The 16,406-nt window shown below is 45.1% G+C and overlaps 1 protein-coding gene across 3 annotated transcripts in view; it reads left to right on the top strand.

Annotated features, from left to right (window-relative positions):
* ABCA1 (ATP binding cassette subfamily A member 1) overlaps positions 1-16,406 on the top strand; it is a 90,442-nt gene that overhangs the window by 50,517 nt on the left and 23,519 nt on the right. For all 3 annotated transcript variants that reach the window (XM_052700350.1, XM_052700348.1, XM_052700349.1), the window contains exons 8-20: positions 1,504-1,590; positions 6,149-6,389; positions 6,984-7,123; positions 7,799-7,915; positions 10,841-11,029; positions 11,858-12,063; positions 12,146-12,322; positions 12,796-13,018; positions 13,246-13,467; positions 14,071-14,275; positions 14,825-14,938; positions 15,387-15,558; positions 16,105-16,236. In XM_052700350.1, coding sequence (XP_052556310.1) covers positions 1,504-1,590; positions 6,149-6,389; positions 6,984-7,123; positions 7,799-7,915; positions 10,841-11,029; positions 11,858-12,063; positions 12,146-12,322; positions 12,796-13,018; positions 13,246-13,467; positions 14,071-14,275; positions 14,825-14,938; positions 15,387-15,558; positions 16,105-16,236 — 2,225 coding nt within the window. The remainder of the gene's footprint in view (positions 1-1,503; positions 1,591-6,148; positions 6,390-6,983; positions 7,124-7,798; positions 7,916-10,840; positions 11,030-11,857; positions 12,064-12,145; positions 12,323-12,795; positions 13,019-13,245; positions 13,468-14,070; positions 14,276-14,824; positions 14,939-15,386; positions 15,559-16,104; positions 16,237-16,406) is intronic.

Genomic DNA, 16,406 nt, shown 5'->3' with positions numbered 1-16,406 from the left:
ATCATCATAAACAGCACAAATTCCTTGCAGAGCTGGATGAGGTGAATGGAGCTGACCAGGCTTGTCTACTGCATTAATCTAGGATGTTCTCCCTCATCTCATTGCTAAAGTGGTAATGTAGCTGCACAGCTTTGATTATTTGCTAGCTATACTCCTTCAAAAAAGTCTTGAAGGTCTTAGCCTGCAGGAATTTGAACTACTTCTCTTCTAGCTGGATTGGGTTATTGTTCATCTGAACCTTAATGCCTGTGTTCAGTAAAAGTTACTGAGAGCCTCCCTGAATTTACAGCTTCCTTTGAAGCAGGCTTGAACTGAGCACTCACCTGTTAGCTAGGTATAAATACCTCAGCAGCAGATCAGTGGAACAGTGCCATTTGCACCAGCTGACACTTACCAGCTTACTACCCTTCAGCATATCAGCTAGAACATATGAACATTTTTGCTTCCAGAGATTGCCATGGGGAAGATATGAAAATAGAAGGCTTCAGCCCAGAAGATTTCTGCTAAAATCAAGGGTCTCCACTATTCCTTTGTGTCACAGTGCTGTAACCTTAGCATGCTTTCAAATGTCGTTACGAAAGTGAAATCTTAGAAAATTATTTCAATCCTCTTTTCTCTGAAAAAAAGGATTGTGTCCATGTTATTAGGCTAGAAGATCTTGATGCTTCTCTTGCATGAAATGTTTCACATACATGGTAGTGCTTTAACATACGGAAATATAGTAGAAAGAACGAGAGATAAACCCAGGCATATCAGTTATATGGAGAACAACTGTAAAGAAAGAGCTGTCTTCAGTGGGTCCCCTAAGGCAAGGAAATCCTAGAGCAGTGCAGTTTCAAAAAGGTGTGCTATCCATCTCTGGAAACTTATGACTGTTTCTCTTTTGGTGGTGTACTGGTGGCAGTTACTTTACAAAACCAGGTTCTTTTAAAATATATCCTTGATTTAGTCTGAAAATATCAAGGCTTGATGGGAGGATTTTGGTGATTAATATTATCTGAAGGTAAAATGTACTGTGTGGCAAGATTTCTGAGCATCTGAGCTGGGGAGTCCCACTGAAATCTCTTGTCTACCAATTGGTATTTCCCTCCCTTTTTATATACTTGATTTCCCCTTCCTAGGACTGGTTTACAGGATTTCAGGTCAGTTGGCATATTGCTTTATAGGCTGTCCTTGTTCTCTGACCTGAAATAAAAGCCATCTATGCTGTAAGCATATATACATACACGTAGCATCCTACTGGGATGGCTATGGCTATCATGGTATCTATGTGCCCAGGCTGTGGGGAATGGAACAGGTGTCTCTGTTGCATTATGGAGCACTGAAGCCTGTGACAGCTTAAGTTCAAGGCTGCACAGAAAGCCAGTTCACTGTTTTCCCCATCAATCACTTTGCCTTGTAAACAGTCCTTACCACCTTTCTTTACAAGGGTGTTTACAGTGATTGAATTTCCTTACTGCTGGCTGCTAGTGACTTCCACTTTCTTTTTCTCTCTTCTTGCAGAGACAATTTTTCTTTAATTCCTCCTTGCGGGATCTGTCAGAAACTGTGGAGGCTTTGAGGGACAGCCTGGGAAAGCTTGTCAAGGAGGTAAGTAGCTTTTTTGTGTCAGAAGAATACCTCAAGATGTCCTAACCTGTCATCAGGTACAAGGAGTGCGCTTCTCCTTGGTGCAGTCAAAAACAGTCAAATCCCTTGCTGTTTTCTAAGCTCCCTTGTCATCCTACGACCATACACTCTGTATCAGTAGAAGTAACATCTCTATGCAACTCCTCAGTGCACAGAACTTTGAATTACAGGCACCATAAGAGTTTCTCAGGTGTGTGGCTGTAGATTGGGTCCTCCCAGGGGTGCAGGAATTAAGTTTTCTGTGAGGCTTACTTTCTCAGCAGTTACCTTTGCAATGTATCTGCTGACTAGCAGCACTTTGCAAAACTGCACTGAGAGGTTTGTCTCCTTTCTGTTTTTTTTCAGTCAGTTGCAAGCCATGCCAGGCCTCTGGGTTTTTTGAGAATATGGTGTGTGGAAGAAGTGATGTATGTAATTTAGCAGCTACAGGGTGCTCTTTGCCATTTGTCTTCAGAGAAGTAGTATTTTGGGGCAGAGGCTATGTTCTGCTATTTGTGGGACACCCAATGCAATGGCATCACAACACTGGCAGAGAAAGGCTCCAGCAAAACATTGGTTTGCAGAGGCATAGTGGCATTGTAGAGACTGTATTTGTTTTTGCAGGTGAAACGATGGATTAAGACAAAAGCCCTGCATGCCTAGTGTGAGTCAGAAGTCCAAAACCATTTTTTATTTTCAGAGCCAGAAGCTTATCTTAGTTGCTTTTGGTTGGCTCTGACTTTGAATCTGAAGTACTGCTACTAGGCAAAAACATTCTTTCCCTCTAGCAGAAATCGCAACCATCTAAACCAAACTGTGCCTCCTCCTCCCCTCCGCGAGATTTCCAGCCTGTGTCAAGCCAGCAGCGCGCAGCGAACGGCAGTAACCCCGCGTGCATGTGGAGGAGCAGGTCACTCAGGGTTAGCGTGCAGCCCTCCCACGGAGGGTTGGCTGCGGAGCCAGCACCATGCCCGCCAGCAGTCACTGGCACGTGTCCTGCGCCAGCTCAGAACCTGCTGCTGGCTCGCAGCTGCTAGGAAATTAAGGTGATTCCAGGACCAGCTTCAGTTAAGACCATGGCAGAGCTCTTGCCGGGGTGAGGGGGAAGGCTGCCCTTAAGAGTTTGGTTACAGCTGTTTCCCGTTACGTCACTTAAGCTTGCCTTGTGTTGCTTTTTTTTTTTTTTTTTTTTGCCTGGGATAAAAATAATTGAAACCATGTGATACTCAGCTTGCTGATGTGGCTGAAAATGTCCTAGGATAGCGTGCCTTTTGTTTGGCAGCTGTTTTGGGTAGGTCTACCTTTTATTCTGCCCCATTACTGTGCAAACAAAGGCATCATTTTCCTTGGCGTACTGTGTGAGCTGCTCCAGATGGCTTGACCGAAAGTTACTCCTTATTGTCTGGCAGGCTGATTTCTGCATGAAAAAGAGGGACTCACTCGCTTGTTTCATAGGGCAGCAGCTTGAGGGGGTGGAGAGAGCTATTGTTTGTGCCACGTCTAGAAGCCTTTCTAGCAAGGAATTTTAATTAGGGACTGGTCTGAAGAAAATATTCGTCTCTTTATGTGAGGACTGGTTAGATCTTTGTCCCTCTGCTCCTTAAATCAACCCAGGAGAGCAGATTAAACTCTGAGAGCAAGGGCAACTGTGAGGAAACACCCAGCCAGCTCTGATGTCTGGGAGAAGTAGTTCAGTAACGTTTCCAGTGGCATGAACAGAGCAGCTCTGTATATTTAGTATGAGATTGCTGGTGCCAAAGATGAAACAAAGCTGCTTGCTCAGACTTTGTTTTGAAAATTACACACAAAAGTACCTTCATTAATGCAATCCCTCTGCTGGGTAGTTAACACTCAATGGCAATTAACTATGCTTTCTATTTCTGTACTTTTTCTTATCCTAAGGAGTTGGTGGCACTTTAGCTAAAGACGCTGACTTTTTACTGAGGAAGAATTGTCTGCTCTGCCTAAAATACCAGAAGCTCTCCTAGGTGATCCTTTTTCTCTCAGAGAGTGGTCAGGCACTGGAATGGCTGCCCAGGGAGGTGGTGGAGTGGCTGTCCCTGGCAGTGTTCAAGAGGCGCCTGGATGAGGAGCTGCGAGATACGGCTTAGTGCCTTGTGGTAGCAGTGGTAATGAAAAGTTGGTTGGACTAGATGATCTTGTAGGTTGTTTCCAACCTTGTGATTCTATGATTTGAATTGGAGACTCAAAGTGTCATACCTGAAGCGTGGCCTTGGCCTTTCTTGGTTAGAAAACATCAAATCCACATGAGCATATTTAACTGCAGCTGTTGGCTCAGGTTTTTTTCTGTCATGTCCTTGATGTTAGCATCCTGCCAGTCATTCTGAACCTGTGTAGCCAAACTGATTGGCACTGGGGTACAGACAAAGACAGGAGCGAATACTGAGGAGATGAAAGGATGCCTGAAGCAAGTCTGGACACAAGCACCAAATCCCCAGGTTCTGGCTGTTCTCACAGCTGTCTTTCATCGTATCAATGTGTCATGTGTTTTTCGGCAGCTAAAAATAGAGACTCCTTGTGTATGTGACACAAAATACCTTTTGTTAAGCATCAAGAATTTTTGTCCAGATGTTGGCACATATGAAACATACGCAGTACTACAGATGAACACAAAGGGTCAGGCTTACCTACAGCGTAAGGCCAGAAATACTGGCTCTGCTTACATTGGGTGGAGTGAGATTGATCTGTTATGAGACACCATTGCTTTCTGGGTTGTCACTGGCTGGCTTTGCCAGCTGTCCTAGATTTTGAATATCTGCATTTTATTTAAACTAAGGTGTCTAAACCAAGGCACAGTCAGCAAAATTAGCAACAGGGCTTTGAGTGACTCTGAAGACAGAACAATTGGGCCATCAGAAGTTGTTTCCAAGATGCATCTGAAGAGTAATTGCAAATAGGTGTCTCACCAGCTCTGCTTGCCCTTATTAGTGCATGCAGCTATTCTGGGCCACACAGCAAGAGCATCACAGTTCATGTCACCTGATATTCAGTAGCCGGCAAGAAATCAGATCAAATGCTGGAAAAGATTTAGGTAAGAATAGAGAACCACCTGTGGAATATGTTACCACAACACCGTGTAAATCCATGGGTTGCCCTTGTGTTCAGTATGGAGTACCAACGTAGGTACTTTGCTTCTGGAAAGCAGCAGAAGAACTGGCAGTTCAGAAAAGGACAACGGAGACATGAAGAAGTGGAATCACTTCCACATACAGAACAAGAAATATGTGGAGAATCACCAGCCTGTTAAAGAGATGAGCTGGGGACAGGACAGAGATGTATAGAGTTGAGAACAAAAAAAGAGTAGAAATACTCACTCTGTGCCAGTGCAAAAAGTATGGCACTGAATGAAGCTAACAACAGCCAAGTTTAGGAGAGGGAGAGGAGGTTCTTTCCAGTGATGTGCTAGATGCTAAATATTTGCAAACATTCATGTTTACTGTGCATTAGCAAATAGACAGAAATTCTCTGAGATGAAAATACTGGTATCTGGAAGGATACCTCAGGAAGTATCTGTTCTTTGCCCTGCCTATTTCCTGACATCCGCTTGTTGTCACCATCACAGAGATACTGAGCTAGACTTTGAGTGTGTGTGGGCACACCTCTGTTTTCTTACATCCCCTGCCAGTCTGAGAATGGAAGTTCAGGGTAGCATAAAAACACTGTTTGTGGACTTGCATTGACTTTTTCCTTGTGGTTAGCCAAGCCATATCCCTGAGTATGGAGATGTTAATACAATGTCTGAGGCCATTGCCTGCTGCTTTTGTTCAGGACAGCTTCTTCAGGTCGTTCCTGTGCCAGATAAATGAGTCCCATAGTGTGCATCTTCCTAGCTATGAGTGCGTTTCATCTCTGTGCCAGGTGTCATGCAAACAGGACTAGAGAAGGCTTCTCACTGTGGTTGACTGCATATGGTGTGGAGAAAAGGCTTACACTGCAATCAGATCTGAGGCTGCAAGCTGGGCTTGTTTTCAGGGCTTTCTGTAAATGCAGTTGAAAGAGGAGAGAGAGGTACTGGGGCAGGGGCAGCATTACTGACCTAGGAGGTCAAACTTTCTGCCTGGTGTATATCAGGGGAGGCTTGCTGAGCTCGGTGGCATTGTGCCAAGTGATGCCACCAGCAATCCAGGGCCTGCAGCTCAATCAGGCTGGGTCTGATTAGCTGCACTTGCTCCATGTTATTTCCTTATTCCCTTTTCTGCCTCACTCCACCCTGGATTGAAGGGACCCTGCTGGAATGTGAGCTGTTGTGCAACTACATTCGAAGTAACTTCGATGTGAGAGCTCAGGGAGAGCAGGAATCGCGCAGAAAATTGTGTGGGTAAACTTAGAATAAAGAAGAGACTTTACATTTTCCCACTGTAATGGAGGGAAACATGCTTTCCCTGGTCTCTCCTTTTTAGTGCTGCATCCAGTAAGGTTGAAGAACAGATGGGTAATTTGAAGGAAAATGACAGGATTTTTTCCCTTCAGTAATCCAGTTCCTATCCCCATTTCCATTCTTCTCCCCCTTATTCTCCAGCTGCTGAGCATGAAGAGTTGGAGTGACATGAGACAAGAGGTGATGTTCCTGACCAATGTGAATGCCTCAAACTCCTCTACACAGATCTACCAGGCTGTGTCACGTATTGTGTGTGGCCACCCTGAAGGTGGAGGGCTCAAGATTAAATCGCTCAACTGGTATGAGGACAACAATTACAAAGCACTTTTTGGAGGCAACAGCACTGAAGATGATGTAACTAATTTCTATGATAACTCCACAAGTAAGTGTAACCCTGTCATGGCAAAACATCCCATCTACTCCATGGCTGCAATGACTACTATTTTCCAAACTTGCACCGATGAAAACAAGCGATCTTGAGGGTCAGCATATACCCTATTGTTTCAGAAGACTATATACATGCTGTCTGAGCAGCCAGCTGTTGTTCTCTGCATGTACTCTTAGGGACAGGGAGGGTATCAAGATGCAGGGGATTCTCAAGGGTCTTGTGTAGAATCCGGAAAGGCTGTTTGGACACTTGCTGTGAAATGGGGTCCACTGTCACATGCAACCTTTGAAAATGTGTCATTTTTCTATGCAGATTTTGCCTCTGTCATGCAATGAATGGATTTCATAAGCTGTGCAAATGAGTATGGATGTTATTGGTAGAGACTGTGCAGATTCTCTGCACTTGCTGAGCAAACTGTGAAAGTTTAGGGTGAAAAGGGCATTTTGTGGGTTTGTGCAGCAGCAGCAGAAGTTTTTTGTTCTGCTGTTCTGCTGTCAGCAGAACTTTAAAGTGCACACAAATGGGGCATGTGCCTCCTGCAGTTGTCACAGTGCTTCTCAGCTGCTCACCCCTTCCTCTCCTCCTCAGCGCCCTATTGCAATGAGCTGATGAAGAATCTGGAATCCAGCCCACTTTCCAGAATTATTTGGAGGGCTTTGAAGCCTTTGCTGATTGGGAAGGTCTTGTACACTCCAGACACACCAGCCATAAGGAAGATCATGGCTGAGGTAACTCTAACTCTGTCCTCTGATATGTAGTGTGAGATATGTGCTCTGACTGTACAGCTAAGCTGCTCTGTGTTAAATTCAGTCCAAATGCAAGCCTAGAAAGGATTGTCCACAAAGCACAGTGTCCCTAGTCTCTCACCTCCCATGCATTTGCTGTCAAAGGCTCAAGGAGAAAAAGCCAGGCTGAAATCTGTTTCTGCATCTTGCTGGAAATATTTCTAGTGGTGCTTTTTGATTTCTCGCAGACTTTGCAACTCTAATGTGGGATATGGGACTGGGAAGGACATTGGTAAACTATGAGGGGTCTTCTCCACTGCCTGCTTAACAGCTGATCCTTAATCATTTCTGATAGTGGCTTACCTAATGTTCTCTCTAATTCCCCAAACATCCTCAGACCCTCTTTTATTAAATGGGAAGAGGCTGCCTCTGTGTGCCTTTCATCTCCAAACAGGAAACATTCTCCACCAAGCCTTAAGCCCTACTCAGTCACAGGCACTTCTCTTTGTATTTTTCCTTCCCTGTGCACAAGATTTTTCTTACTCCCATCCTTGCTGAAGCTGAATTGCTGTTTGAGTATAAGCAATACTCAGTACTTGGTAGGTCAACACACCCTTTCAGCCACAGTGGATCTGAGCCACATTTTGGAAATAACCTTCCTCTCTTCTTTGCCAACAGGTGAACAGGACATTCCAGGAGCTGGGAGTGTTTCGTGACCTCGGGGGGATGTGGGAGGAGATAAGCCCAAAGATCTGGACATTTATGGAAAGTAGTCAGGAAATGGATCTGATTCGGGTCAGTATGCTGTTCTTACCAGAAACACAAGCATCGTTTTCTACAGTCAGTGATAAAATATTTATTGTAGATAATGCTTCTTTGTTGATAGTATGCATGTGACCCTCTTTTTGAAACAAGCTGTGACTGTACCATTCTTGTGTTGTGCTGAGCACTCCTCCATTTAACAACTTTCCACAGTCAGGAGCAGAGTGTGTTTAACAGCTGTTTCTAACCTACCTCTGTGGGGAAATGTGTTGTTTCTTCCACACTGTTGCTCTGATGTTCTATAAATATCTGGCCGATGGTATTTTTGTAAACTGTGGACCTGTGGAGTTGGTGACAGGTTCAGCTGCCAACGCTGTGCACTCCTCTGTAAAAAATGCTCTCTACAGCAGCTGCTCTCATGATAGCAACAAAGTGAGCTACCGTATGCCTAGATCAGATCCTAGAAAGTGTTGTGTGGCCTCAGACTCTTCTGAGTGCAATAAGATTTGAATGATTATTGTTCCAGAACTGAACCTAGATGCCTGGTGATCATCTGGCACAAACCTTGTGAAAACTTTTTTTGGGTTAGCATAGTACACTTTAGTAATAGTTGGGTGTCACAGGGAAAGAGGAAACATCACCCTATGACTTATCACTTCACAATACGCCATGCTTACAAGATCATGAACAAGGGGTTGAGCGTCTTGTTTGGATTTGACATGCTTTCTGCTTGCCTGTTGGCTCCCCAGAGCATTGCGGTTGGTGTAAAGTATGTATTATTTGTTAAAAGTACAAGAAGCTATGTTCACACTCCTTCCCTCAGTTGTAATTCTGAGGAGTGAGTCTTTGCACTTCTGTGCTGGGTGGGTGTTACACAAAGATCTCTCTAGATCTTAAGCCTTGAAGTTCATTCTTACTTTATTCCAATGATGATGGGCAGAATAGTCTCTGACTGATCCCATTGCACTTCCCCTTGAATGGGACATACTAGGGATAACAGTGACATCATTTTCTTTACTCCTGTGCCTCTGCTAGATTTATGAAATTTAGTTCTGTAGATGCTGGCATCAAGAGAGGTGAGAATCAAACCCAAACTGTTTGCTGAAGGGTGTGGTCAGAGTCAGCATTCAGTTACTGGTTTGCAATTGCATCAATATTCCTACTTGTTTGAGGGTTTTATTGATTTAATTTTTTCAAATGAGTCCAGACTTGACTGATAACACTGTTTTTTTTTTTGCTTGTTGTTACAGTGGTATGGGTCTCTTTGCAGTTGTCTGCTGCAGCTGATGGATTCAGCAGTACCCAAGCAGCATACTGCTAGGTTTAGAGATGCAGCATGGGTCACTTGTACATGGATAGGCTAAAACGTACGGCAGCCTGTTTAGGGCTGCTCTTATCTGTTGTTTGCAAGTCCCTGAGGCTGCTGTACTGCTGGGTGATTGTCAGTTCCTAGCTTTCTGGACTGTGGAAATGGTTGGGTATGTTTCATTCTGTAGAAGTAGAGGAAATTGCTTTTCTCACTGATCTCAGGCATTTGCAGCCCGATGCTAACTCCAGGGAGAACAACGTGTGCCCCCATCTCAAGCTGATGTTCATTTTTGTTGCTGCTTCAGGGATGATGAGGCTGAGCCTCTTGGCTGCAAGTGTGGTGCCCTCACTGCAAGTCAGAGTAGAGTGAGAGCCTCCAGAGATGAGTGCAAAGAAGGGAGCTGGTGTGGCCTATCCTGTTTGTTCAGATTTCCTCTTTGTATGCTCTTCTCTGTCAGCTTGGTCTGATCTGTTTTCCCAATTTGTGATTCTGTTTTTGTAACCATGTGACCTGGTGCCTTCTGGCTCCTTACTAACAGCTGCTCATGGGGAAGCTCCCTCACCTCTCCATTTTCTTCACTCCAGCAAAAAATTCAATTTCCTGTTTTTATTGGTTACAGTTTTTAGTTTTCTGTATTGTGCTGGCTTTTTTCCTCTCCTTTAGTTCAGCTGTAGTCCTTACAGCTGCCTTCCTATATGCTGTTACATTGCAGCTGACAGGTCTCAGTTCTGCTTTAGTGCCAAGCGCTCCAGCTCAGACTTCAGAGTGTTGCATATACATGTGGTGGGACCATAGCTCATCCTCTGAGAAACTGGGAGCTAAAACAGATAAAAACATCACTATTCACAGTGGGAGAGCTGAGAGGCAGGTCATCATTGCTGTTGGAGGCTGTGTCAGTGACTGGTGTCAGTGACGCAACAGAAAAACACATAAGAAAGCCACCTGGCCTTTGGTGCTGGTATTTCTGTTTAGCAGCTGAAGGATTCAGCCCCTCTGTGCCTTCCCCATCTCCATCCCAGTGGGGAGCAGAGACTTGCTCAAAGAGGCGAGCAGAGCTTGGCAATCACTGGTCAGCCAAACGCATCTCTGAAGATATTTCTTGGTTCTCTGTAACTTGCCTTTGAAAACCGGTTGGTTTTCAAAGAGTGTGAGAAGTGGGGAAAGCATGGATGGGGCTTTTTTTCTGCTTCAGCTCTCTCCTGCCCGATGAGCCCGGTCCAAGGCTGCCACCTAGGGCAGAGCAGGGCCTGGGCGGCGCAGGGTTGTGCGTGGCTCTCTGCTGCCCTCTCCATGGAAAAGGTGAGGCAGGACATTGAGCAAGCCAGCCTGCAAAGCGTGCCTAACAGCTTGTTCGTGGCGTGCAAGACCAAGAGGTACCCAGAGCTGTCGGCCCCCGGAGGCTGACCTACTCCGGAGAAATACTCTGGAGAAATAGACTCACACTATAAAATAAGGGTATGAGTAAGCAGTGCAAGGAGACAAAGCAGACAGCAAAAATTAGACTACCTGTCTGCTGGGACACCTCCAGTGTAATGTCAAGGCTTCCTGTACTTTTTCAAAAGACAGTAATAATCATTTTCATGACAAGATGAGAGATCCAACAGTAATTCTTAACATAACTATTTCCCCTTTGACAAAAACAACTACAGACGCTGCTGAAAAGCAAGGATCTCTGGGACCTGCACTTGCCAGCTTCCAACTGGACAGTGGAGGATGTTGCCCATTTCCTGTCAAAGCATCCAGAAGAGTTTGAGACAGATAATGGAATGGTGTACACCTGGGTGGATGCTTTCAATGAGACAGATAGAGCTATTCAGACCATCTCCCGCTTCATGGAGGTAAGATTGTGCTGTGGTGTGGCAGGGAGCTGGGGACAGCTGCAGCTGGAATTCTGCTCACTGGGAAGGGTGGCTCCAGGGAAGGGAAGGTCAGTGCTCGTCAGTCCCTGTTCTGAAAATTACCAGTCTTGGTGGGGCTGAGTGCACAGTGTGTTAGAAAATACCATTTATTCAGGTATCTTAATATAGATGTGGGAACCTAACTTTAGAGTTTGTTCTTGAAGCTCTTGCTTTGGCTGTGGCATGTGGTTTCCCACTCTGTTGTTACTGAGCAACTGAAAATGGTTGCATGTATCAGCTCGTACTTCTTTTGCTGGGGCCCACAGTGGAGCTAGCAGCTGAAGCTGAGGAAGATGTAGCTTATAATGAAACTTATCTGCTTGTTCTTCAGTCACCTTGGCAGAGGAGTGCAAAAAGAAACAGAACTTGGTGTGTTAGAAGCCTGGTCCAAAGGCTTTGGTAGTCTCTCCACTGGCTTTTTAGAGGCTTTGAGTCACACCTTGATTATTGTTAACAGAGGAAAATAATATGAAAGTGGATGTTTGGGTTGGATCCTATAGCTACCATTATAATGCTTTCTAACTGCTTGTCCAGAAAAGACCTTTGGATTATATGCCAGTGACACTTGCTTGCCTGGTGGGTGACCAGTAAGCAGTATAAGATGACATCTCTAGCAACTTGTTGAGCTAGTGTGAACCATTGCAAAGTAGTTCAGCACTGCAGCCTTTTCTTGGGTGTGGCATTGGTATTACAGAGTTCTTTGTCCTTCCTACAGTATGTTCTGGTTTAACCTGATCCCATAAACACTCCAAATCTGTCCCTTTCTAGTGTGTCAACTTGGACAAACTGGAGCCTGTGGCCACAGAAGTCCGGCTTATAAATAAGTCTTTGGAGCTTCTGGATGAAAGGAGGTTCTGGGCTGGTGTTGTCTTCACTGAAATAGCTCCTAACAGCACAGAGCTCCCTCAGCACGTGAAATACAAAATACGCATGGACATTGACAATGTGGAAAGGACCAACAAGATTAAGGATGGGTGAGACATGACAGGCTGCTTTGCGAAGAATTTCTTACAGGGTTTGATGATTTCTAACTGAAACATCTTTTTCTCTTGGCAGGTACTGGGATCCTGGTCCCCGTGCTGACCCCTTTGAGGACATGCGCTATGTGTGGGGAGGTTTTACCTACTTGCAGGACGTTGTAGAGCAGGCCATCATCAGGGTGCAAACAGGCACAGAAAAGAAGACAGGAGTTTATGTGCAGCAGATGCCTTATCCATGTTATGTGGATGACATGTATGTATACAGGCTGCTTCAGAAGCTTATGGGATCATTCTGGGTTGGGAGGCATGGGCTTTAGTCACTCTTCAGGCGTGACTTACTGTGTTATTAGTGTGGGAGCAGATCTCATCTTCCCTAATCAGTGGGCTTCTGAAATTTGGGCTTTGGTATGGTACACTGAGGATTTAGGATATGTCGTGATTTTATAGACAGTTGAGAGTAGTCCCCAGGAAAAGCAGCTCTTTACACCGGCTCCATGGAGTTGGAACTACAACTGGCTCCTGCTTGGGGCCAGTGTTGTGCTGTAGACCCATCTGCCTCACACTGTTGTGAGACACTGATGCTGTGTCATAATCTGCATGCACTTAGGCTGCTTTGTGCAGTGAAGCCTTATCAATCGCTATACTTCACTAGCCCTTGAGAGGTACCCACAGTCACACTAGTGTTTCTCACTTTGTTCTCCTGGCCCCTTTCCTTCTTGTTCTCAGATTTCTGCGTGTGATGAGCCGTTCTATGCCTCTCTTCATGACTCTAGCCTGGATCTACTCAGTGGCTGTGATAATTAAGGGCATTGTGTATGAGAAAGAAGCCCGGCTAAAGGAAACTATGAGGATTATGGGCCTTGACAATGGCATCCTTTGGCTAAGCTGGTTCATTAGCAGCCTCATCCCCCTCCTCATGAGTGCGGGTTTGCTGGTGCTGATCCTCAAGGTGAGCTCCCTAGTTTGATCTCTGACAGCAGAATCCAGAGCATTGGTATGCAGTGGCGTCTGTTGGCACACTGGGGAAGAGGTGGTGGATGCTGGCTGGTCAGCAACTGTTGTGCAAATTGCAGCAAGTCCAGAGTCCTCTTAGCAAGTAGTGCTGTGGGCCTCCTTGTACTAGAGCCATATCAGAAAGCCCTTTCAATGCCTGATGTACCTGTTGTTCTGTTCCAGATGGGGAATCTACTACCCTACAGTGACCCTAGTGTGGTGTTCGTTTTTCTCTCAATCTTTGGCATTGTGACCATCCTGCAGTGCTTTCTTATCAGCACCGTGTTCTCCAGGGCTAACCTGGCAGCTGCCTGTGGAGGCATTGTGTATTTCACACTATACCTACCCTATGTGCTGTGTGTTGCCTGGCAGGACTATGTCAGCTTCTCACTCAAGATCTTTGCGGTAAGTCTTAAGGAGACTGTCAGGGCACTGGGCCTCTACCACTGTGGCAGTGAATCACTCTTAGTTGGACACTAATAAGTAGTGGGTAGGGAGCAATGGGAAGGTGATTTACCTTGTAAGAGTCTACCAAAGTTGGGTGAAGAAACGATAGAACTGGCAGGGAGGATTTTGTTGCTTTAGGTAGGAAAGTAATTCTGCTACATTAAGCTCCCTTGGTCTCTCTGTATGCTGTGGTGTTATAGGACTAGATATGCAAGATTGCAGGAGTTATCTGACTTCCTTTTCCGCAGTGCTTCTTATCTGCTTGGGAAGGGTGACCTAGTGGTATCTTGCCTTGTGTGAAAGTCCAAGCATAATGGAAGGAGTAGGAAAACAAACTAATTTCTAGAGAGTGGTCCACCAGAAGTTTCAAGCTTTACTTTCTTGAATAGAACAAAAACAGCTTTGCAGTTCCTCTGTGCAGATCTAGTCATGATCTTCGGACTTTTGACCTTTCCTCTAGGGCCTCTCAACCGTGTCCTTGAGCCCTACACTAGAGATGAGGTGCCCAGTTATTGAGTAGCTGTGAAAAACATGTGTCTTGTTCGTGCCTCTCATTTGCAGAGCCTGTTGTCACCTGTAGCCTTTGGCTTTGGTTGCGAGTACTTTGCACTGTTTGAAGAACAGGGAGTTGGTGTTCAGTGGGACAACTTCTTTGAGAGCCCACTAGAAGAAGATGGCTTTAGCATCACCACATCTGCTGTGATGATGTTGTTTGACACGTTCCTCTATGGGGTCATGACCTGGTACATTGAGTCTGTCTTCCCAGGTGAGGTTTGCTTCAGTGGGAAGGGTTATAACTTCACACTTTCATGTCCTACTACTTTGACAAGATGCAAAACAAATGCTTTTTTAAGCAGAGCTGCAGAAAGATCGTGGATTAAAATCCCATACCACTAGCACAGACCTGTTGTTGCAAGCTTCTATCAGTGACTGTTGCCCCTGTTCCCCACCACAGAAGCTGTGCACTATTGTGCTGATGGCTAAGCTAGCCCCGGGAAGTTTGGTGCATTTCAGCTCTTCTTTTCTGTGAACTCCTAATACTTCAAACACTGCTGGCTGGGTGTGGGAGGGTGGAGAGGGGTGAGCATTGATGATGTTAGCACCACACATACTGGTTCTAGAATAGAACCTCTAATCCTAAAATGAAAATTCCAGAAAAGAGATTGCGTATACTCTAAAGGCTGGCCATAAAGATCATCTTAGCCCTGCCTAGCCTAGAGGCTTGTGGAAGGTGGAATGCTTCCCTTGCTTTGAAAACTAGGATGAAAAAATGACCAGCTGCAGCTGAGTTCTTGTAATGCTTTTCTCTCTTTAGGCCAGTATGGGATTCCCAGACCCTGGTACTTTCCTTTCACAAAATCCTATTGGTTTGGTGAAGAATCCCAGGACAGGTATCACCTTCATCCTGACCAGAAGGGGCCCTCAGAAGGTAAGTACTGGTTTTGAAGGAAGCTGCAGGTCTCCTGTTTCGGAAGGAGAGTTTAAGGGCAGATGTACCAGCCTGGCTAAGCTGGAAATTGGTTATCCATTTGTTCTCAGTTTGGGATCAAATGTTTAGAGAAAGCCAAGATACTTAGCCAAGCAGGTACTCCAGCCTCGGATCTATGAATTCCTCTAGTTTCTGTTGACTGTAGTGACACTGGAGATTCCTGTGCTCCTGGTGCAATCTGTAGAGTGAAAAGAACTAAAAGGATATTACGTGGAATATTTCTGTTACTGAGTAAGAAATGTGGTCAATTACTCACATTGCTCATTTCCATTTGCATGGATCTCCACAGGCTTAGGGGAGTGTGATGTTTCTTAGAACTCCCACGCAGTTAAATGATGTTTTTAAAACCCATCATATCCCCTTCTACTTTGCTCTGTTTTCCTTCTAGTCTGCAAGGAGGAAGAGCCTATGCATCTGAGTCTTGGTGTCTCCATTCAGAACCTGGTGAAGGTTTATCGTGATGGCAAGAAGGTTGCTGTGGATGGTCTCACACTGAATTTCTACGAAGGGCAGATCACATCATTTCTGGGACATAATGGAGCAGGGAAAACCACTACCATGTAAGATTAATGTAATACCTTAATCTGGTGGAACTGCCTCTAAATGTTACTGTTCCTTAATGTTCCGTCAGTACGATGTAACTACTGTACAAGTGAAGTGCAGCTCCACTAAAGGTGCTTCACTGATTTGAGAGGAGCTTTGCTGACTTTCTCCAATTGTGCAACTGTTTAGAAGATGCACAGATACAGAGGATTGAAACTGGAGGTCATTCAGGTTGAGGCTGTGCCTGAATGCGTTTGCTGGCAGCATTTTTTAGTAATCTCATTTGTGATTCTGACTTACTTGTGAAAGGAAATGAGTTGAGCTTGAAAGGATGGGAAGCTTTTAGAGGAAAAAAGGTATTTCCTTCAAGCACCACCATGGGGTGTGCTTTGATCACTGCATTAAAACCACTGGAGCCAATTTTTCATCCATTAGTAATATGTATCTCTTGGACTACTTCCCTGGTGGGGGAGCTCCCAAAGGCTTTCTCTCATTCTTCACTCATCCGTTGTATCAAGTACAGCAGCCACTTCTTAGTGCTGGAATCTGTTTTTGTTCCTCAGGTCCATCTTGACTGGCTTATTCCCCCCTACTTCTGGTACTGCCTTCATCCTGGGTAAAGATATCCGCTCGGAGCTCAGCACCATCAGGCAAAACTTGGGTGTCTGTCCACAACACAACGTGCTGTTTGACTTGTGAGTAGCATCCATGTGATGCAGGGCTGCTGCTACTGAAAGTTTGGGTTCCTTAGGAAACACTAGTGTTATTTGAGCTAAGACAGCTGTATCTTTAGCTGTGTGAATGGTGACAGACAGCAGGGTGGTGTGAGATTGGAATAAGAGTGTTCTAATCGTTAGTGGGTTCA

The sequence above is a fragment of the Tympanuchus pallidicinctus genome, unplaced genomic scaffold (genome assembly GCF_026119805.1).
Source record: "Tympanuchus pallidicinctus isolate F22 unplaced genomic scaffold, pur_lepc_1.0 scaffold4, whole genome shotgun sequence".
Taxonomy (NCBI): Eukaryota; Metazoa; Chordata; class Aves; order Galliformes; family Phasianidae; genus Tympanuchus; species Tympanuchus pallidicinctus.
Note: the sequence above shows the minus strand (reverse complement) of the source record. Positions and strands in the feature narration are given on the sequence as shown.